The 22,415-nt window shown below is 37.9% G+C and overlaps 1 protein-coding gene across 4 annotated transcripts in view; it reads right to left on the bottom strand.

Annotated features, from left to right (window-relative positions):
• GSAP (gamma-secretase activating protein) overlaps positions 1–22,415 on the bottom strand; it is a 41,261-nt gene that overhangs the window by 1,429 nt on the left and 17,417 nt on the right. Inside the window, exons 12-30 of one of the 4 annotated variants that reach the window (XM_088134942.1) lie at positions 22,149–22,234; positions 20,838–20,915; positions 20,209–20,286; positions 19,584–19,676; positions 19,262–19,479; positions 18,521–18,590; positions 18,082–18,164; positions 17,660–17,713; positions 16,163–16,291; positions 14,577–14,629; positions 13,646–13,677; positions 11,777–11,838; positions 10,844–10,939; positions 8,498–8,568; positions 5,765–5,856; positions 4,035–4,154; positions 3,208–3,269; positions 444–548; positions 71–164 (exon numbers count right to left, since the gene is read on the bottom strand). In XM_088134942.1, the coding sequence (XP_087991068.1) occupies positions 71–164; positions 444–548; positions 3,208–3,269; positions 4,035–4,154; positions 5,765–5,856; positions 8,498–8,568; positions 10,844–10,939; positions 11,777–11,838; positions 13,646–13,677; positions 14,577–14,629; positions 16,163–16,291; positions 17,660–17,713; positions 18,082–18,164; positions 18,521–18,590; positions 19,262–19,479; positions 19,584–19,676; positions 20,209–20,286; positions 20,838–20,915; positions 22,149–22,234 (1,676 nt within the window). Of the gene's footprint in view, positions 1–70; positions 165–443; positions 549–3,207; positions 3,270–4,034; positions 4,155–5,764; positions 5,860–8,497; positions 8,569–10,843; positions 10,940–11,776; positions 11,839–13,645; positions 13,678–14,576; positions 14,630–16,162; positions 16,292–17,659; positions 17,714–18,081; positions 18,165–18,520; positions 18,591–19,261; positions 19,480–19,583; positions 19,677–20,208; positions 20,287–20,837; positions 20,916–22,148; positions 22,235–22,415 lie in introns of those variants that run through there. The other 3 variants (XM_088134941.1, XM_088134940.1, XM_088134943.1) reach the window with 3 other exon arrangements.

Genomic DNA, 22,415 nt, shown 5'->3' with positions numbered 1-22,415 from the left:
AATTTGGGATGTCTTTTTAAGCTAAAAAAAAAAAATGGAACAAAATAGAAGAATATAGAAGTAGAGTTACCTTGATGCTCCATTTCTACTATGATAGCAACCAAATAGTTGAGTGGGAGAAACTCAATTTGGGCTGATATTCTGTCCGTGAATAATATATTGCACTGCAAAGGAAAATGCATTTCATGGCTATAATTTGGCTCCATGCTTCGGGGATTTCTTTTTTTAAAAGAATCAGAAGCAAGATAAGTATTATTAAACCTATTGGAGGCTTCAACTCCCAAAAAGCTAAGAAGGGGAGTGTGTGAAAATTTCAGCCCTGCTCCTGGGAACGTCACTTCAGTATTTCTGTGTTCTTGTGACCCTGGAGGTCAGATTTTTTTTATTTAAAAAGGGGAGGGGACAAACTATCCCATATTTTCAACATGTGATCAAGCTTTTACCTGTTTATTTCTGAGTTTCTCAAACAAGAGTTTAACATAGTTCCTTGCAATAGCATTTGAGCTTAAAGAGTGGTTCCACAGCTGACAAATCTTGCAACCAATTGCCTGCATGACCAAAAAATAAAAGGGGGGGGGGAATGTTTAAATATCAAATAGGAAATGCAGCTTTGAAAATTCCTTTTGCAATGATAGCCACATAATCATTCATAATAAACCATATACTTGTAGTAAATAGCAATTTTATGTATAGGACACGTGCTGATTGGACCTGTAGAACAGGTAGAACTCCATTAACATATTTTACAGTTTAAAATTTTTTACCCACTGCATTCTTTAACATTCGAAATTCAATTACTGTCCAAATAATTGGATGCAGATCTACAGAGTACTATGACAGAGGCTCCTTCTGGGTTCCATCACTCTCTATATACAGATCTGTCCTCAAGAATCTGAATGCCAGATTCTTGCATCCTTGTACTTTTAGCATGATTAGTTTTCTTCCAGTCCACCAATAAAAACATGATGTAAACTTGTACTAGCTGAAACAGCATAGATGAGCCAACAAGAGACAAATGTTTCTTAATCGGCTACAAAGATAGATGCAGAATAATAGTAATTCTGATTCAAAATCTAAATTAAAATGTGACTGAAGAAATCTGACCCTATAGCTTAAACTAATTTCCAACGCACCACAGCTGTTCTTGAAGAAAATGCCATTTTGTTGACTTTCTCTACTCTCTAAAACAAAAAGTACAGTGATAAGACAGAACTGGCTTTGTTTTTTTTCAATACAGCCAAATAAAGAATGCTTTTCTGTAAGAAAGTTCAAGTCATCTTTGTTTCTTGAAATAGACCCAGCAGCTTACCGGAAGAAATTTGAGAGAGACAATCAAGTTTAAAGTCTTTTAGACCAACAGATCCACTTAGGCTTCTACAGACAATTCAGAAATAGTGTACTGAACAGGTAGTTGTATTGACCCTAGCCACAGAAATGTAGATATATTTTTCCTTAAATGTTTTCAGGAGTCAAGCATATGATAAGAAGATATTTCTGCACTTACTTCCAGTTTATTTCCTGCAACACAATTTCCCCCCTAAAATGTTTATTGATTTGATTGAATGATTGATTGATTAGGTGCTATCAAGTCAGTGTTGCCTCCTAGCAACCACATAGACAGACTTTTTCCATGATGGTCTGTCCCTAACCTGGTCTTTCAGGTCTTCCAATGGTGCTCTTATCACCACTGTAGCTGAGTCCATCAATCTTGCTGATGATCATCCTCTTTTCTTTCTTTCCTTCCTTCCACCTTTCTGGGCATTAGAGCCTTCTCATAAACACTCTTAATAAATAGCTGCAAACATGTTTCTCTTTAAAAGAATGCATATGGATGTATTGGTTGATCCAGAACTGCACTGCTTCTAGCTCTAAGTTCTCCATAAACAGTAGGGGTATTGAGATTGTGTTTGCGGGTGTCAAAAAAGTGAAAGAGCTGCTCAGGTCCTATTAAAACAATAATGGTATTTGGGGTTCTTGCACTTTAGTGAAAGGCTTGAATAGCTGATGGAGGAAAATCTGTTTCTGAAAAGTTGCCCAAATTTTCCCAACTTCCAAAGTCCTTACCAGAGTTTACAGAAGTTGGGACAGGGTGGTGGAAATATTTTGGACCAAGCTTCTCTTATCTCTCAGAAACATGTTTTTGTTTTTTTTAAATGAAGCTGTTGCTTTGAAATGGGGTATTTTTCTAAGATAACTCAGCTTGCAACTGAGCTCAGCAAGATAGATGGAAAAAGAGCTGTAATCCAGCCATTTAAAAAGAAGAATAAGGCCATTCCCATTAAGATCCTGCTGTTATATTGTATTAGAAAAGGAAGAAAGAGAAAGACAAGGAATAGTAATTATTCTTTCCTTGCCTCTCCAGCTATGATCCATCAGACTGATATAGATAAAACATAGCAGGAAATATTTTCAAGGCCAGCGCAACCCTCCTCAGTGCCCTGAAAATCTACTGCAGTTCAATTTGTAGCTTACAGAAGAGAAGCAACAGCTTTGCAACATTATGAGTTTCTCAACTGGAAGGACCAAGAAGCACAGAATTGAAAGGTTGGCCAAAAGCTCCATCCTTCTTCTAACAAATAGGAAGAAGGAATTAAGGTGCCCTTAGTCTTGAGGGACTTGGTTGACAAAATTAATACTGTTGAACTTTCATTACTCATACCAAAATATGTATTTTGTTAGAGCTGTCAATGAAGACCTTGGGATGTTTTTTGAGAATTTGTATCAGTACAGGTCCATCTCACTGAAAAATGTAAGGGAAGTTCATAGTATGGGCAGCTATTTTTCTTGGTTATCCAAAAGATAGTTTAAGACTGAGTTCATAAAGGGAAAGACAAGGATTTCATCTAAGCCATGTGCCATTATTCAGGAATATGCCCCACTGAACTCAAGGGAAGTAAAGCAAACATGCCATAGGATTCAACTGATGGTGTGACTTGTAGCAAGCTCCTCAGTCCCTCACTCCTACATCTAAATTCCACACTCAGGGGAGTAGAATATCAGATGCTACTATTGGTAGGTACTTAAGAAAGTAGTTCTGTGCTCAGTGCTTATCTACTTTTATCCACCTTTAAACACTGCTCCCAAGATTTGTGCAGATCAAAGAGAACAGAAGTTCTTGGCTGACCTTACCCAGAGCAACCAAAAATAAATTTACTGCAAACAGATCCAAGGTTGGCTGACCAAATATGGAAGTTAGTTAATAGTTACCTGGGGAAGCCTTGTAAGGATACTTAACTTGAGCTTCACATTCTTTTCAGTGTTGTCTAATTCTTAAAAACAAAAAGATAGGAAAAATATCCAGACTATGTAACATTGGTTTGGGTTCAGTTTAGTTTACTCCAATTGACATTTACTTTGCAAACGTATTCCATTTTACTGGAATGCAAAATATGACTAGCATGCTTTATTCCTCTTATGCAGGAGAATGACACATATTATTGCTAAGCAAAAGGTAGTTAACAGTGACTGCAATACACCCTAGTTTGTAATCACTAGTTTGCAATTCCTATATAGCTAGTAATCAGGATCCAGTATAACAAGACAAAGAGAGGGCTTTACAATTAACCTCTTACAGCTACTCAGTTTAATATGCTGTCTAGCAGGTAGGTAGGTAGCTAAATAAATAGCTAGCCATTTTTTTCTTCTTTCGCAGCATTGTGTGACCAAGCTGTATCCAATGAATTTCTATCTTTCATTTAACAACTAAAGGATAAACAAATTGCGATCAGTCACATTCTCTCACGATTCCGAAATCTTGACAAGTATGGAAGAAGTGACTGCCTTCTCTTATGAAACAATGAATAGACAAGCCAGATGCAAACAGGAAAAAAATGATTTTTTTTTTCATTTTTGTATTTCTGGGTCTTTTGAAACTTGCAGCATTTGATGGCCTTACAACTGTGGCTCATGGGGAATTCCCAGTTCACCCACCAATTTAAAACCACAGGCTGCATTATCTGGGATTCCCCACTCCTGCTGCTTGTTTCTGTCCAAAGGTGTCTGCTAAATTCTCTGGCCTGCAGAAGGAACATTACCTTTCCAAAGATTCATGACATACTTTTCTGTTAGATGCAATACTCCGTGGTCAACGTACTGCAGGACTGTGTGCAAAGGGAAGCACCTCATTCCTATCTCCAAATGAAGAGTGTGAAATCCTGCATTAAGGGAGAAATTAATGAAGCTATGAATAGAAATGCAACTTCCCTTGGAAACCATAGAATGAAGTAAATGAGAAGTGGTGTTGAGAGAATCTATAATGTGACATTTATGGATTCTGTTTCTAATGAGAAAATAACATGACTTAGATCTGGTGTGTAGGATTGGTGTGGTGAACAATATATATATAGAAATGATCTTATACTACTTTTGGAATCTCTTCCATCGATGTTTCTCCCAGGTAGAAAAACAACGGACCAATGCAGAAGATAAGTACCTCAATATTGATGTAAGTTTTCTGCAGCTTTAATGGCATTTAAGCTATGTCATATGATCATTGGCCATGGTCACAAGGCATATCTGCCAATTAAAAGCAGGAGTGGGCTTTCGCTTTAAAAGCTTCTACATAATATTCTTTCTCCCATATCAATACCAAAAAAGAAACTTTAGCAATTAAGAAGTAATGCTCTGTAATTATTTCTATTTTTCAAAAACTTGTTTCTCCATAAAATCTAGGGGACATTAACATTTTCATCTGTCCTCAGACTTATCAAAAGCAGCAATGAACCAGTTATGAAATAAACACTCATGACTTGACAGAAGTCAGCCTCAAGTGTCTTACACAACAACTCATAATGGTTTCACAATGGACAAAATGATTAGCCAAGTTCTCTGGTGAGACCCATCTTAATTGGATTAAAAACCAAGTCAAATGTTTTGGGGACAATTATAACCTTTAGCCACTTTGGCAAGCTATGAAGCAATGTCTTGGTGTTAAGACATTGGTAAGTTTCTTCTTAGAAGAAGTGGGTCTGCTCCTAGATAAATGTTACAAGAACAACTGCTCTTTTCAAGGATGCTACTCTGATTAGGGTATTTTTTTGGCCCAAAGACCCTTTGCTGAAAAGTGACATGGAGTTCCACTATTAGAAAAGTTTATAGAAAATGATCAACAAAGGGTTGTTGAACTACTCAACATCTGGCTCTGGATTGCTTACTGAACTTCATAGTTTAGCAAAACTGAAATACAAATCTCCACAATCCCAGGTCAACACTTCAAGTCAAAACTCCCCAAAGCTGATGTTCCCCTACATGTGTTAAATTACAGGTTCTATTATCTCCTAACTGACAGTTGATCTGATTATGTGCCATCAAGTCAGTGTTGATTCTTAGTGACCACACACATATACCTTCTCCAGGGTGAAGGAAAGAAAACTTTAGTTCAATTCGGTGCTTTCTCTGTAGTGCCTGCCCTATGGAACAGTGTCCACCAAGATCTGGAGGATCCTGACCCTCCTGGCCTTCTTGGAAGCCATGAAGACTGGGCTTTTCCCCCAAGTGCTAGGCTGGGATGTCAGATGAAGCCAATATAGGTATGGTTTATCTCATGAGTTTCTTATATGATGCCTCAATTATTATATTATGGTTTTTAAATTTTGTTTTATTGATAGAGATTCTATCATATTGTTTTTGCAGACTGTTGTGAGCTGCCCAGGGTTATGAATATAAGATGGGCAAGCATACACATTTTCTAAATTAAAAAATATATAAATTTGGGGTGGCATAAAGTTAAGCTTGGCTGTTCTAGGCCGATGAAGCTACAGCTCACCTGGGGGCAAAGGCAAACACATCCCACTGGTGGCCTGCAGAATCTGACACATAATATGGAACACGATGATCTCATTTGCTTTCCCTTGTTGCCTGCTGTACAAAAAAACAAGAACATGAAATGCAAATGCTGCACAGCAGGAGACAGCAGGCCAACCTAGCCCCTTACAATATGTTGTCCTACTTCATAAATCATATTCACTTCAAAGGTCTTCTCCTGCAGAGGGAGGAAGGAAAATGAGGGCACAGAAGGAGACAGGGAATTAGTCTGCCCCTCCTCCTGCTGCACTTGGAGAAGCAGGACTAGTTCCCCCCCCCCCAAAAGGTTTAGCAGTATGAGAGGGGTGATGGATCTGATCGATGATTTGCCCCAGAAAGAACTTGAAGAGTCAAGCTAAACAGTTGCATTTAAACCACACATTTCTCACTTTAGAAATCTAAGCTTGTTTATCAACTCTATTCCACAAGCAATGGAACAAATAAGTCTAGTAAATATTGGATTCTGACCCGTTCAATTAGCTATTTCGTGCGTCTGCACGTACATATTAAGCAGGGCATTTGTTCACCCAGAACCAGAGAAGAAAACCCAGAATTCCTAGAGAAAGACAATTCTAGGCAAAACATTCACTTTCTTAGGTCAAATTACTGCTATTAGCAATCACAGCAAGTGGCAAGATTAGATGATTTCAAAGAAGCTAAACTGGGTCAGGCCTAGTTAGTACCTGGATGGAAGATCATGAGGAAATCCAGAGCTTTAGGCTTATTTGGGAAATTGAAAAAAAAAAAAATCCTAGAAGAAGGCAATGAAATACCACTTCCACACTGCTACTAACAAAACAACATAGACAGGTCCATGTAGCCACCAGAAGTTGAGTCTGACTTGAAGGAGACACAACTGCTACTAGCACAGTGCTACTTTAGAATATTTTAAGGACAACCACATTAGGCAGTTTCACAAAATGCTTTTTGTATAATTAACTCACAGAGATCAAATAGGAGATACTTTAGAGCGTGCATGAAGCTACCTGCAACTACTACGGCAAATATGTCTTTTCTGGGCATCTCGCTGCATCTGTGGGGAGCAGCAGTGTAATCCCAGGAAAAGACCCCACTCTTTTAAAAAGCTGAAGACCAGTGCCCCATAAGCAGTGCCCCTCCTCTCCCATTTTGCCTTTGAGCCGGCAGCACTGCAGAGCCCTCCTTATTACCAGAAGTCTACAGAGAGGTAGTCCTGGGGGCATTCAGAGCTTATATTCAAGTCTTCAAGAAGAAACTTGAAGAGTTTCTTAGCCAGATTATTCATTATCTGGAATTCCCATGTGACTAGGAGTTCTGGGCCTCAGCTGCTTGCAGGCTTGGGTGAATAGGGCCCAAGCAAAAAGGTCTGTCATGTTATCTGGAAGCCTTAATAGTGCTGGAGTAGAGTTCTTGGGTGCTTAGAAAGCACCTTGGAGTCAAAATACGAAACTGACAGGGGTAGAATAAAAGGCTGGTCCTTGTACTTACAGCCCTGTGCTTGAAATCCTCCAGTAGCTATCTACCTTTATTTCTCCCTACAATCTTACTCATGCCTTATGTTCCTCTGGGCAGGGCCTTCTTTTTGTTCCTTGCTCTAGGTTGCAATTTCCAAGTTGCAGGCTTTCAGGGAACTTCCTCCCCAAATCTGGAATCTGCTCCCTCCTTCCCTTTGTCCCTGTGACAGTTGGGTGGTCTTTAAACCCCCTTACGACCCTTTTTTCTGAATAACATGCTAACACAGGGCTTGCATCTTTTACTCTACTCTAAGATGGGCAGTTTTTAGCTTACATTTGTTTTATACTAACTACTGATGCACGGATGCCCTACAGTATTGCAGGCAGCTCCTTGAAATATGTACAGTAGCATTTGATCTTAGCTATAAAAATTAGTTTGACTGGGTTAGTTGTTACGTTGTGAGGTCATTTTATTAAATGGAACTTTGTAAATATTGTGGGGGTTTTGGTAAAAAGGATAGCAACAATCACCACCACCAGCACCACATAACAAAGAGCACTGTGCTGATCTCTGGTTGCCTCTGCTTAGATGAAGTACTTTTTGCTGTTCTCGAGAGCCACCTTGGCCTCATCTATTGGAAAGGCAACTTAAAAATAAATGCTAACATAGCACTGATAACTATAATAACAGCAGCCCATGAATGTCTGCTGCATTCACTCGATGGTCAAGCCTCAGAAACACAACACAAAGCTAGGGAAGTCCTCAGGGGTATTTCTGACAGGTCTCTTGGACAGTTGGATTCCCCGTGCCATACCATGAACAACAAGCCTTTTCAGTTTCAGAAGTGGTTCTGCTGTAAGATGGAAACTGACAATAAAGGCATTCATTTGGACTAAATCATAGGTAACAAAAAAATAAAGGAGACATTTTCAAGGTGATCTTGACTCCTGGTGAATAGGCAGTTTTCCTGGCAACTACCTTCTTCTAGTTTAGACTACAAACCTTCAGATTCCTGGGGGTCCCCCATCTAGCCTCCCAGCCTGGTCCAATTTGCTAAGTTTTTGAGCCCAGATGTGATAGTCAGGTACTATGAGTTGCTCAGATTCAACAAGTAATAACAATAAACTTCTAAGTCATGATTACTGTTCATTCATTAAGAAGCCTATCAATGTGTGAAGTAATACATTTGCCACTGTTAATTCTTTCCTGTTTCTGTCTCTCTCTTTTATCATGAAATATCTCCTGGAAATTAACTGCTTACAATGAGAAGGACAAGGAACTAAGACTGTATTTCCTCCAAATGTTCTCCATCATCCGACATATTAGGTCCAGCTGCAAATATAGAGGAAAAAGAATGTATCTGAATTATTAATGGAAAACCCTCAGTTTTCATTCACCTACCTACTTAGCAGTATTATTTAGCAAATGGTAAAGTTGAAATCCTAGGCACATTTACTGGAAAATAAATCCTACTTGAAATTATTAGAGCATAATTCTGAGTAATCGTGCTTTGCTTTGTATGGCACTAATCACACACATTCATACATTTTAACAGAATTTAATTAATTCAACTGAAACTGCCTTCAGCTCCTGAAAAAAACTTTTGTAATACACTCCAATTTCACTAATTTATATGAAAGGGTTTTCTGAAGAGTTATCTCAAAGTCTTAATGGGCCAGAGCCAGGAGTATTCACAGTTTTTTCTGTTTTGCTTCTTTACATATTTTAAAGTTTAATTTAGGGGGGGTTAGCATGTAATTTGTTTTATAATCGTTTTACAGTTTACAAATATATTTGCTACTAACTCTTATTGGTACATAACATCTCTCAGGAAAAGTTAACGGATGTTTCTAAAATTCAATAAATAATTGATTTTTTTAAAAAAATGCTTTAGTACATGATAAACAGTTGTTTTTGAAAGGTGAGTGTATTGTAGGGGTATACCTTATAAACATCCAGAAAGGTACGGTGTTCTTTTTGGAATGAAATAGTGGGTAAATTCTGTTTAAACTATTCTGATCTGCCCCTCCAGGAATTTTTTCCCCCTTCTTATGGCTTGAACTCTATCCACAAAGTGTATAGCTCCATTCACCTACATTGACTTTTCTACTGGTGACTCTAGAACTCTCTGGAAAATAGCTTCTGAGAATCAGAAAGCCATTTGCAAAGAGCTTGAGGAACTAGCAAATTGGAGAAAATAAGGGACATACCTTTGCATGAACAGAAGACTCTTCTGCTTAAGCAAAATTTTCCCTTCACCCACTCTTTTGGATTTTGCCATGTTACAGGCAGGATATAATTATAAATAATCAGGTGGCTGAAGGACATTGTTATGCTTCCTTTATTCTCTTTCCTCCTCTCTTCTAATCTTGACTAGATTAAAGGGTATGGTAAAATAATTCAAGATGGCTGCCACAATGGGCCGATTGAAGCTCTGTTTTTTTATGTGTTGCATGCGTGATACACATAAAAAACAGGAAGCCTTGATTACACTGCCACAGCCACCATCTTGACATTTTTGGCCATACTAAAGCCAAAAAAACAGACAAAAGAAAAAGAGGGAAAAAAAGAGAAGTGAAAAAAAAGAGAGAGAGAGAAAGAGAAAATAAGAGAGAAAATGCCAACACATTCAAATTTCAAAGTTCCACTTCCATTCTATCATTTCAAAGTCTTACTTTCATACTGATACAAATCACTATCATTCAATTTTTAAACTGTAAACTGAACCAGCAGTATTTGAAATAATGTACTAAAACTTAAGATGACATGGGCAATTTGTAACCTTCAGGTTCCCTCAGGGCTGCTGAATTTTTATTTCCTGCTAACTGGAAATGGGAAATATAGAAGAACTGTATTGCAAACCTAAAATAAGCCACATACATACATACATACATACATACATACATAAAGGAAAAATCACTGCCCCACTCCAAAATCTCAAGAAAAAAGACAGGAAAGCAATATATATATATATATATATATATATATATATATATATATATATATATTTTACAGCCTCTCCCTTTTTTTGTCCTTATCTTATCCACTGAGGTCTTGATCCCCCAACCACTCAAAATTGTCCCACTCTGGCTTAACCATGGTTAGAAAATGGTTAGGCACCCAATCCACAGTTGGACATGGTGCTACTCAATGGAGTGGGCTAACACTAGATGACTTTCCAGAAAATGAAACATCAAATGTGTCTACTCTGAAAATCATGAATACTTGTTTTACAACTATGTTCAGCTCCCATGAAAATCCAAACACACAAAAACCTGAGGGCTAGAGAGGGGTAGGCAGTCTACAACCCACTCTCTTTTTTGCAACTGTTGGAGTTTCTCTCTGATCGTGGCAAACTGACAGCATATTTTCCTGTCACTCTGAGGAGTGGAAACACATGAAAATTATAATATAAGCCTAACTAGGCACATTCTACATAGGCACGTTAGTGTTAAAGACAAAGACCATCTAACAAAGCCCCACCTTCTTATGAAATGTGGCCACACCCACTTTGGTTCCTCAACCCCCCTCTTCTCAAAAGGTTGCCCATCTTTGATATAAGACTTTCCAAAAGGTAACAACTGCTTTATGTTTTAAAGAAACCAACCAGTTTTGAAACATAATCCACAGCTATTTGATCAATCTTCTTTTTGCCAACATACTGTAGGGGTCTTAGGAGATGATCTTTCAACTGTGCCACCATCTGTAAAAATATGTGAACAACTAAAATTCAAATATTAAAGCATGCCAACTTATAATACATGACAACATAACAAACATAACTCCCCTGCATAATCTTAGGTCTGTAACCCAAGAGCCACCAAATCATATTACTTCTGCTATCAAGAAGTATTCTTGTGAGTTGTGAACAGTAAGCCAACTGAGGAATTTTCTGTACAACAAAAAGAGGGGGGGTGTAAATCACAGTATCTGTTCCAGAGAACTAGCAACAAAAGACTAGAACCCCAATTGCTAAGGATGTCTCAGATGGAAGATGCTAGCAAGGGAGCGATTCAGTGGTCTTTCTGCTCTCCGATCATAAAAAACTATTTCTCTGTTCAGTGGGCCTTTTTCAGCCATCTACTGCCGAAGTGTCACAATCAGATTAGGAGGTGGTATAACAGCTCTAATGTTAAATGGCAACAACTTGCCAACTTTAACTGATCTTGAAAAGACTAAACGCAGTTGGTTCCAGTTAATACTTGGAACAGAGACACCAAGAAACCTCAGAGCTGTAAAACCAGAAAGCCAAAAAAATATCTTGGCAGAACGCAACGCAAACGACCTCTACATTGTTGCCAAGATATCTACATGGATGTGTCCATGAAATCACCAAGAGTTGAACTTAAGTTGAGCAAGACCTTATCTTTTTAATGTGCTAAGTAGGCACTTTCTGCCTGAAATGTTTACGAGCATTTCCGCATAGCTGTTTTGCCTATGAAAGGAAACAGAAGCTCATAAAGGAGTCAGACAATAATACCTATATTTTCTGATAATTCTTATTAAATACTTCATGCTGTCAGCTGGAGAATGCACATACCAGTCCTGTTAGTAAGCGTTGCTGGTAATCCTCATCTTGAAAAAGAGGAGCTATCCTTTCTTCTGAAAGTAAAAGAGAATGGCTAGTATAGAAAACCAGTGCTACATTTCAATATTGTTTTGCAAACAGAAGCTTTTTTTTTTTTTTGCAAACAGAAACAGTTCTTAGTTTCTTCTAAGTGCTATTCAAGGCTTTCACATTTTAACATGTTTTGATTACCAGCAATGCAATAACAGACATTAGAAATGTCATAACAGATTTCAATTGATATTCATTTTAATGGGAGATGCAGAAGAAAATGAGTAACACATACAAGGAGTCCTCAGGTTACGTCCGCTCATTCAGCAATCATTAAAACTTGCGATGGCACTGAACAGAGAGACTTATGACGGGTCCTCGGAGTTCTGGCTGTTGCAGTATCCCCACAGTCACGTGATCATGATCTGGGCACCTAGATCTCATTTACAGTATCACAGTGAGCTGCAGTCACATGATCACGATTTCCAATGTTCTCTGCCGGCTTCCCATAAGTAAAGTCAATGGAGAAGCTAGCAGGGAACCAGAAGTTGCGGTCACGTGAGGTCCTCGCTTAATGATGGCAACCAGGATTTCTGTTGCTAAACGACATGGACACGTGATACCATGCTTTACAACTGCATTGCTTAGCAATGGCAATGCCAGTCCCAATTGCCATCAACACCCAAGGACTACCTGTAATCTGTTTTAAACATTTCCACCAAATAATGGATAGAAGCACAACAAACACAGGATCCTTTAAAAAAATAACTGTTACTACTGTGTGTGTGTGTGTGTGTGTGTGTGTGTAGCTTTGTCTTTTTCCATTACGAATTAATATAATTCATTCTCCTTGTTCATATGCTATGCTAGTATGTATAAATATCTAACTTCCTGAAAATCAGTATCTTGATGTTCTCAAGACATGCCACAGCCATTTCTAATCTACAAGACAATATGTAAACCACAGTTTATCCATACAAGCCACCAGCCACCACAGGAACAAGCTTCTCTACAAGCTTATACGATTAAAACAACAAACCCACACATGGCTATTCAAGATATGCTCAGTTGTCTTTCTACAAAGTTCAAGAAAAGAGCTACCATTTCCAGGAAACTGTTTTTCCTCATTACAAGTCACAACCAGCAAAATCATAAAATTTGTCGAAATAAGGGAAAGCCCTTTCTCTTTCTGAACTGGGCATTTATAAGTTACAGAATGTATAAACTCTTTGAAGAAGAAAACAAGTGATGCTGCTCTAGAAGAACATCTACTCTGTCTGAAGAAAAACTCATCTAAGCAAGCAAAACACTTTACTTACTTAAACATAATGACTACCATATTCCATGTTTCACCCCACCAAATTTAAAGATTAACCTAGAGGGATTAATTTATACACTTCTCTCAGTAATACTAACAGCCTTTATGTTCATGAATCCTGTAGGATTCACATTATATTCAAAGTAGGAAAGCACAATAGAGATGAGGAACCTAATCAGTCCGAGGACTAGATTGAACCTCAGCAATTCTTCACAGACTAGATGAAGTCAATGATGTATCTTCCCACTGCTCAATATAACATGCTCTCTAATGTCTCACCCACTCAGCCCAAGAAACCCACTTCCTGTACAGGGTCTGTCTGTGCAGAGAAGGACAAGATTCCTTCAATCCATGGAGAAATGGACTGAAGCTGGAGCAAGGTTTCTACAGCCAGATGCCTTGTAGATTTCTGGCAAAAGCAGAGTAAGAAACCTATGATCCTCCAGATCCTGTGAAGCAATGACCCTCAGCATGGCCATGATGAGGGATGCTACTATTTACAGCCTTTTGAGATCAATAAACACGCATCTTACCTGTTTCCCATGTATTCAAACTGGAAAGCACCCTAGAAGAAAAGAAGCGACATTTCTTAACAGTTTCAATGACTTTAAAAAGTCAAGCCATCCAACAACCATGTTTATTGGTTTGTATAATGAAATGATACTTGTCAGTTTGTATAATAAATGCAAATGAAAAGGGGACCAGGAAGAATTAGTGGGAATGTATTATCTTTTCTAATATTATGAGAAACAGCCACTGGCCTACTGGAACAGCTGTTTTCTTCATGAATGCTGCTGGAAATACAGTTATGTCATGAATGCCATTCTACTCTGCGATGATGATTACTTGCTTTTTAACTTTTAACAACAAAATTCAAATCATGTCACCTTTAGAAATGAGCCAATCTGCTATACAAATACTGAATTAACTTTAGTGGGACATTCCTGCCCAATGCAAACAAACTTCGGGGTGAAGTACTTCAGCCCCATGTTCCATATGCATATAAAATACATATTTTCACCCTTCAGGCCAAGAACAGCTCCAACTTCCCCTGGTAGTTTCTTGTGCATCCACTCAAAAATGCTACTTCTCTAGTATTTGCTCAACAAAAATGTCATGTTGATGAACACCAATCATATAACCTATTGAAGTGATCAGTAGGCAGTAGAACTGAGGATGAAAAAATCAGGAGCTTAACAGATCAGACCAGATCAGATCAGTAGAGGCATGTGAAACTTCTCTGCCAGCCTTTTGATGCAGCTGATTTATTGACTTTGTAAAATGCTGAGGCATGAGATTTTTAATCCCTTCCAGAGAATACTGTGGTACCTTGGGGACATCAATTCACAACTGAGTTTTGAGAACTGTGGACAACTAACCATTTAAGGCCATTACATTTTGTAATGTACTGAAGACTGATAAATGCCTTCCATTTAATTAAAGCTGGGAAGATTGTCAACTCACTTTTTTGTGTTTTCAAATATGCTTTTGATGTAAGTTGTTCTTGCTGCAGTCTTCTAAAACAAGTTTGAACAAGGTTATACAAAGTAGCCCAATTTACTCTCTCAATATTTAATAAAACTGCACTCAATATATAAAAGACATAGTTTCATACGCTCTTGAATTAATACTGTAGAAGAGGGGTAGGCAGTCCCAACAGCTGGATCCCATCTTTCTTTTGCAGCTGCCACACATGACCCCCAATATCATGTTGCTGAAAACTGCCAGCAAATCCCCTAACATTTCAGCACAATTTCATGCCAAATTTGGAACAAAGACAGCGTATATGACCTTGGTAGTGCTATACTAGTTTCTAGCAACTGGCACCTTAGGTGAACTATGCAATCAACAGCCATACTCCTACCAAAAAAAAAAATTGGACTTTTAAAATTTATTTTTCCCCTCTAAATTTTGTCTTTTTTAACTTGATGCCCTAGGCAACTATTTAGTTTGTCTATGTGGGCAGGTGTGCATGAACCACAGACAAAAAACTAAGTCAACCAACTCTTTAACAAACTGACTTGCCCACTTGCTTAATATTATGTCATTACCTGACCCCACTGACCTTTGACTGTTGAAAATAATAGTTTTAAGAAGTACAGTTGCTAGCCACAAAAAGGTTAGCAACTTAGAAAATGAGCCCCCCAAAGTAGGGGTGTTTCTAAAATAAAAGATGTACCCTCTGCTATTGAGACCACACATCTTAAAGTTGCCAAGATTGAGAAACACTGCTCATAAGATTCTGCTCTCTTCTTGTACTTTTCTTGTTTGAGTTCTAATTTTGGAAGACGGGATCTGAAATCATGCTAAAAAATCACATTAAATAAGCCACAGCGCCCAAGGGAAAACCCCAAAGTACTTGTTTACAGGTAGATGTTTCAATTATCTCCTTGCTGCTGTGCAATATGAGAGCAGAAACTTGAACCTCAAACTCATTTGTGAGCTGAAAATTAGGGCTGAAATGGTCTTTGGATCAAATATATCTTCAATGTGCAAGATACAAAGCTTGCATTGGTCTCCTACAGTTTCCATCAACCCCATAAGGTTAAATTCAATTCATACTCAAAGTGAAGTGGATTATGGAAACACATTTCTTAATAACAAAGTAAAAGCATTTCTGAATAAGTTATTTCAAATCACGTAACAGCGGATTCAGAGTAAGATTACACTCTTCTACAGCTTTTCTATACTGGATGATACAAGCCATCCTCCGGAGACACAAACATGGTCTACCAATTACAAGATATGCCCAAAGTCATGCTGTTAAATCTTCTTTCTGCTGAACGGAAAGGAATGATTGGGGGAAATGTTACTCCTTACATAAGTTAAGTGTCAAGTAACATTATTTCTGCAATTTACAATTTCAGTCCTGAAAAACTTTGTAGAACATCACAATGCAAGATTTGCACTGACCCAATAGTTTTTCTGAGATAGTCCAACGATTTGACATAGATTATTTTATTCAGACCCACAGGGAGATCATCACATGAACAGCTGTTCTTGGATTAATCAATCTGAAATAGCATCTATCCAATCAGGGAGTCACTTACCTGATCTGAAAGCAACTTATTCCATTCCCTCCTAAGCACCTGGTGGCTGAAATGCAAGGGCGGTTCAACATATTTCACATATTCCAGGTTCAAGTTTAACTTTTCCCAGAAACCTTTGCAGTTTTGTACCTCAAACAAACAAATGGGAAGAAAGAGAGAGGATTTTTCTGTAAGAGTTATTTCCTCCGAAACGTTATGCAAAATGGCCGATTGTATTTAGCTTCTTTGCCACGATATTGGTAAGAGTGAAATTGCTATGTTACTGACCCGTTGTTTGTTAAGGCTGGGATTTCTTTGGGAATTATTTTTGATGTCTATAATACCCTCAGGATCTTTGCAGCTGGATGGCGTAGGAATATGGATAAAGAACAACTAATAAAGTTTTTAAAAATATGATAAATACAATATCTAAAGTGAGTAGTATTAAAAGAGCTTAAAATTAGAGGAGGAGGACCTGGCATTTAATTTACTTATTAGATTTATATTCCCACTTTTATCTTGCACAGCTCAAGGCAACGTACATAATGTATCACCTTCCCACTCATTTTTAGTGCACAGGGAATGATGATAATAATGTTTAGCTTAGCCATTTTTAAATGATAAGTTTTTACCGCCTGCTCACACAGCTCTGCAGCACCTTTTATTTTAAAATCCACTTTCCTGCACGGCATGACCTCCCCAGTTCTCCTACAGTTATAATACCAACATTAAACACACCACACCGTATGCTCAATTCATCGAAATGTGGTCACCCAGCAACAATTGCAAACGAAAAGAAAAATACCGGGTTCAGCTGTGCTTCAGAAAGGAAAGGGCGCAAGTGTTCATTCTATTGCAAATTCCTGCTTAGAAAGAATCAGTAAAAAATCTAAATCTGATTTGTCCTCGTGGATTAACTGGCACTGCTCTGTTGAATACAACTCCAAGAGCTAGAATTATCTCCAAATTTAAACGTTAACGATACTATGTCATGATGCTAGTTATAGAACGTGGAGGCCTTACTCCTTGCAACAAATATGCTGTTTGATATAATTGCTCAGAATGAACGTAGAGCAGTAGTGACCTCAAGTGGTAACTTAAAAAAAGATTGCAACTATGAACTGTTCTTAGCCAAACCATACAGGAGAAGGTTTCGAGTGATTTCCAGTTCTGGTTTGGAATCAGACTGTGGATTGTGGAATTCAGGGAAGATGGAAATGAGATTGCCAAGACAAAGTTTGGATGTTATGCCGGAACCAACCGAGTAATCCCAAAGAATAAAGCAGTTTTAAAAAGGTCAACAAACAAATATTAAGAACCAGTGTTGAACCCAAAGCATCATCTCTCCGTAAATATAATGGAAACAGTCCAAGGAAATCTCTTCTGTAATGATTAACTAATTATTAACACTATTCCATGATGGGGTTTTTACTGCAGGAAACACAAGTGAAAATTGAAGTATCAAGCACGCCATACACCGTAATGTTAGCATGTTGCTATTGTCATATGCAGACTTACCTTTAAAAATGGTAATGAGATAATGTGTGTTTTACACAGAATTCCAGGAACATCCTACAAATATGGGAATAACAAGCATAAGCTTTCAGGCAAAATACATAAATGGAACAGAGTTCCCTCTGCCTAGAGCTAATCGTTTATTTAACTGGAAGAACAGGCTGCCTTTAAAGCGGGGGGGGGGGAGTACTCTTCTTCTAGACCTCTGTTTCAGAGAAGCCTGTTTTGTAAAAACCAATTAAAATACTTTTAAGCACCCTTTTACAGATGCCAAGACATCATATGATGGGTATGACCATAAAAAGTCATACAGATTTGTTATGAGCAAGGAGAGGACCTTGTAAGCTCATTTTTCAAAGATTATCTGAAACCCAGACTTGTCTCTTACTTTAATGACAGAAAGACCTGTTTAGAACATCTCTCACCTCCTTCCAGTTCAGCAGTGAAGTGTAGGGTAAAAGCTTTTCCAAGTTGATGGATTCCAGACACATTTTCCAGTATAAAGAAGCTAAGAACATCGACAGAAAGATGAGCTTTTGATTAGATCAAGTAAAATACTGCACAGCTCTGTGAAAATTAGCAGTACTCTTCTACATAACTCTATTCACAAGGGAGTCCCACTGAATTCAGCTGAGCTTACTATCACTAAATGGGGTACAGCATTTCAGTGTTAATGTAAGAGAGGAGACCAAGGTGAAAGAAATCTCCCTCCCACTGCTCCATTTCAATTCATCTTTTCATGAGCTTCTTGTGAAACCAGTGGTCATTGTGTTACCTTTGCATACTTCTGAATATACATTCTGAAGGGTACATATTCCTAACCGCGGCACCCTTGTAGTAGGACACAGGCGTAGAAACACCTACCAATGATAAGTTCTTGTATAGGATCAAATGCAAAACAAGTTGACACATTGTCAGAAATCCACTGGATAATCTGTTAAAAACAGAAGACAAAACCTGGAGCAATATACAAGCAATCAAACCTGCAAAAAGAGTTGAATTCCCTATGTTTTGCCGTCTCAGGTGAAGAAAGATCACATCATCTATTACTGATCAAGGGCAGAATGAAATGCTTTTCATTCATAACTACCGTGCAGTAATTTGAGTGCCTAGCTTTCAGAACCCATTATGGCTCCTTGAATCATTTTCAAGTGCTTTGTCAGTCTAACTCAGTGTTTCTCAACCTTGGCAACTTTAAGACCTGTGGACTTCAATTCCCCAAATTCCCCCAGCCAGCCTTGCTGGCCAAGGAATTCTGGGAATTGAAGTCCACAGGTCTTAAACTTGCCAAGGTTGAGAAATACTGGTCTAACTGGATGAATTCTAGTGTGTTTTAACCCTGGTCTATCTTTACTCAGGATTTGCATCAAACAATGTATGGAATGGATTTAGATTCTTAACTAAGTTTTGTGTTTTTGCTTCTGCATTCAGCTTACAGTTGAGTTCACCTTCTGATGTCCAGAATTAACTGAGATGCGCTGCATCTCTTGACTGACAACTGACTGATAGAAGAAACAGTGACTTCAGAGTGTTTTCTATTTTATACACAAAGATAAGTAGACGTCCATTTCTGTAATGCATACAGGAGGAATGATATACACACACCTGGTTTTCCAAATCCACTGTACTTCCAACATGTAGAAGGAGGCAGTGCAACGCCGCTAATTTGTCATTATCCAACTTGCTGTTCCACAGAAATTGCAACAAGGCCTTTTGGCTCATCGCAACAGTAAATATTCTTCCAGTGCTGCGATCCAAGATGCTCGACTTGACAGGGGAAAAGACAGTGCTAGTGTTCAGTTGATTGATTTCCGCGTCTTCACCTGAACAAAATTGGACAGGAGGAGTTTACAGAAGATGTATTCACTACATGCTGAAATACAGGCGTTCCATTCTGCTAGAAAAACCCTTTCTTTCATAAAGGTACCTGTTAGAAAGAAACTATGGCAGATCAAGTCAGGATGTTGTGTGTTCAGAAGGTGCAGGAACCGTCCAGGTAAGTATGCAGCCACGTAAGAGTCTGTTTTTGGATGATTTTTTTTAACATAATAAATTAAAACAAAAGAACACAGAATTCAGCTTTACGTGCCAGATGCATTATTCAACACTGCGGTGTTTAACTGTGAAATCTCATGAAAACTAGCATATTCATATTCCACAGGCAGGCAGTTCACAATTTAGCCCCCCTTGCCAGACAATCCTAATATTGCTGGATGTTTCACAGGAAGTAAACAGCTTAGGAATTCAAATGTTTCCCCTCAAGAAGAATGCAAAGGTCTTATGACTATAGGCAATTAAAGCTATTTGTTCTGCCAAGCAGAATGAAGGTCAAATTAGAAACGGTTTCTTATTTAGCAAACCAGATGGGCAAGGGGAGGGGTCGGGGGAAGAATATCATGGCAGAGCCATGGTAGAAAGAGAAAACAAAACATGTATGTTCCAGCTTTTCAGTAGAAATACCTCCCAAGTACCGTAGCTCATAAGCGTCTCTCATTTAGAGAAGCAGAAAAGGAGGAGGAAGAGCGGATTACATTATCCAAAATCTAATTTACCAAGGTCCAAAAAAGCCAGCTCCTTTATTTCTAGAGAATCCATTTTTTCCAAAGTAGTAGTATATGTTTTACTATAACCTGAAAAGAGGAAGACATAAAGATGCAGGTATATAACTTCTGAAAATGACATTAATTAAAACTGGAATGTAAACAATTGATCTACGGTAGGTTTTGATCGTAATTTAACAAGCTGCAGTATTAACTTAAAATTAACAATATAGCTTCTTTTATTCTGCACAAAAAGTTCTAGCGTGAGTATACTAAATAAACAATAGAGGTATAGAAAGCATTTCATAACTAGGCTTGACGTTCTGATAGTGAATTTTTAAAAATTAGATTTCCAACAGAAACTAGTTTTAGGTAACAATATTCCCTTTAATAGTTTTCCAATATAACTGCTTCTTTAAAGACATGTTGAAATGTATGTACTTTTGAATAATCAGCTACAAAGTTAAAAATATCAAAAGGGAAGAGCTGAAAATGCTGTAATATCTTGCAGAATAAACGATGCTTACCAGAATGCATACTTAAAAGTTTGGCAAAACTTCTTAACGCTGCAAGTCGTGCAAATTTACCTGTGAATAATTTCCCTTGACATTCTAATTTTGTAAGAGGCAATATAAACTTACCTTTATGTAGAAAACACACAGAATATGTCACTTCTTTGGAATTCAAAGTAGCCAGACTGTAACATAGACATAAACTTCCTAGAAAGTAAAAATATATGTGTATTAAGAAACTGCTAATATATAGTTTCCATTTTTTTTTAGTTCTTGAATTATGATTTATTGGGTCCTCCTTAAAAATGATTTTGTAACGATCCTGCTCCTATGTTAGAACATATATGCAGCATTTATAAACTGTGTTTGGATGGATCTTCCTGGACTATTTTACATTCATAATCATCATCATTACTTTTGCATCCAAATTTGAATGTGCTGTATGTATCTCTTTCAGTTTCACTTTTCTGTTTCTTGCAGAGCAACTGTTTTTATGAAAATGTTGGGGGGGGGAAGCAAGAGGACCCCAAATAGCACACATTTGATGTTTTTAGTTATACAACTTCACGCTGAGCTGTACTAGTCTCCTGATATCATTAAACACATTTCTTCCTTTTTATTTGACCTGTTGTTTTAACAGTATTTGTTGCCAAATAGTATATTTTAATTCCAATAAATGATAATAAAGACTCACCGAGAGTCATTATTAGGGATCCAGGCTGAGCTGCATTTCAAGTTCATGAAATATACAATTCACTAGAGAAAAAGATGATCCTAGCTTTGGGGAAAATTTTGCATTGTGTATCTGCACTGGGATGGAACAAAGCAAGCAATACCTGCTATGCTGTAATTCAGAAGGGCCTTAGTAAGACATGCAGATCATTTGATAACTCACATGTGGCGCGAATTATGACAACAGTATCAGCAAGATATATGGAGGCAGTGACAGATAAACCAACCCAGCCCTACTTCAGTACAGTTTCAGCAATTTAAAAAAAAAACCACATGTAATTGCCAATTTAAGAATGGCTGATTACATCGGACAAAGAAAATGTTTTATGGGCAGGGCTGCATAGAGAGGACAGGGTGTTCAGGAGAACAGAGGTGAGGTCATCATTTCTGGGCAAGAAACTTCATGGCATTTTTTCCTTAAGTTTGGGGGCACCTGCTTTTTTTAACAAATAAAATAGGTCCATACTGGAGTCTGAATACACCTATTTTACTTCATTTTTCTCCAGGAGAAAACTTATGTTTCCAAAGCTGGAAAGTCTGGGGGACACAAGCTTTCCATGCTTGGTATATTGGTCTAAGTACAGGCAGTACCTATGGAAGATAAGCTCATTCTGCAATATAGCAAGGATTAAAAGAGAGAATCTGTAAATATAACTCAAAGATTCCCATCACTTAGATTTCGAAACAAAGCTTCTCCTATATACAGACCTACGTCACTGGTAAAAACACGAACATCCAAAGGTTTGGGTATAGGTTCTTGGTCTTGATAATAGCTATAGTCCAAGTTCACAGATCTAGAAAGAGAAACCAGGAGATAGTGACATCTTTATCCCAAAGATCTACATTATTGAAGTAAAAATACATAATCAAGGTGCAAGGTAGGTTAGATAACAACAGCATTCTGCAACAAAGCACAGTTGTCATTGTAACAATTCCCAGGACAGTCCTGGCAGAACTTCATTTATTTATTTGAGT

The sequence above is a fragment of the Python bivittatus genome, unplaced genomic scaffold (assembly GCF_059951505.1).
Source record: "Python bivittatus isolate LINGU-HERP-01145 unplaced genomic scaffold, Pbiv_v1 ctg000120_np1212, whole genome shotgun sequence".
NCBI classification, from domain to species: Eukaryota; Metazoa; Chordata; class Lepidosauria; order Squamata; family Pythonidae; genus Python; species Python bivittatus.
This window is presented reverse-complemented; position numbering and strand designations above follow the sequence as displayed.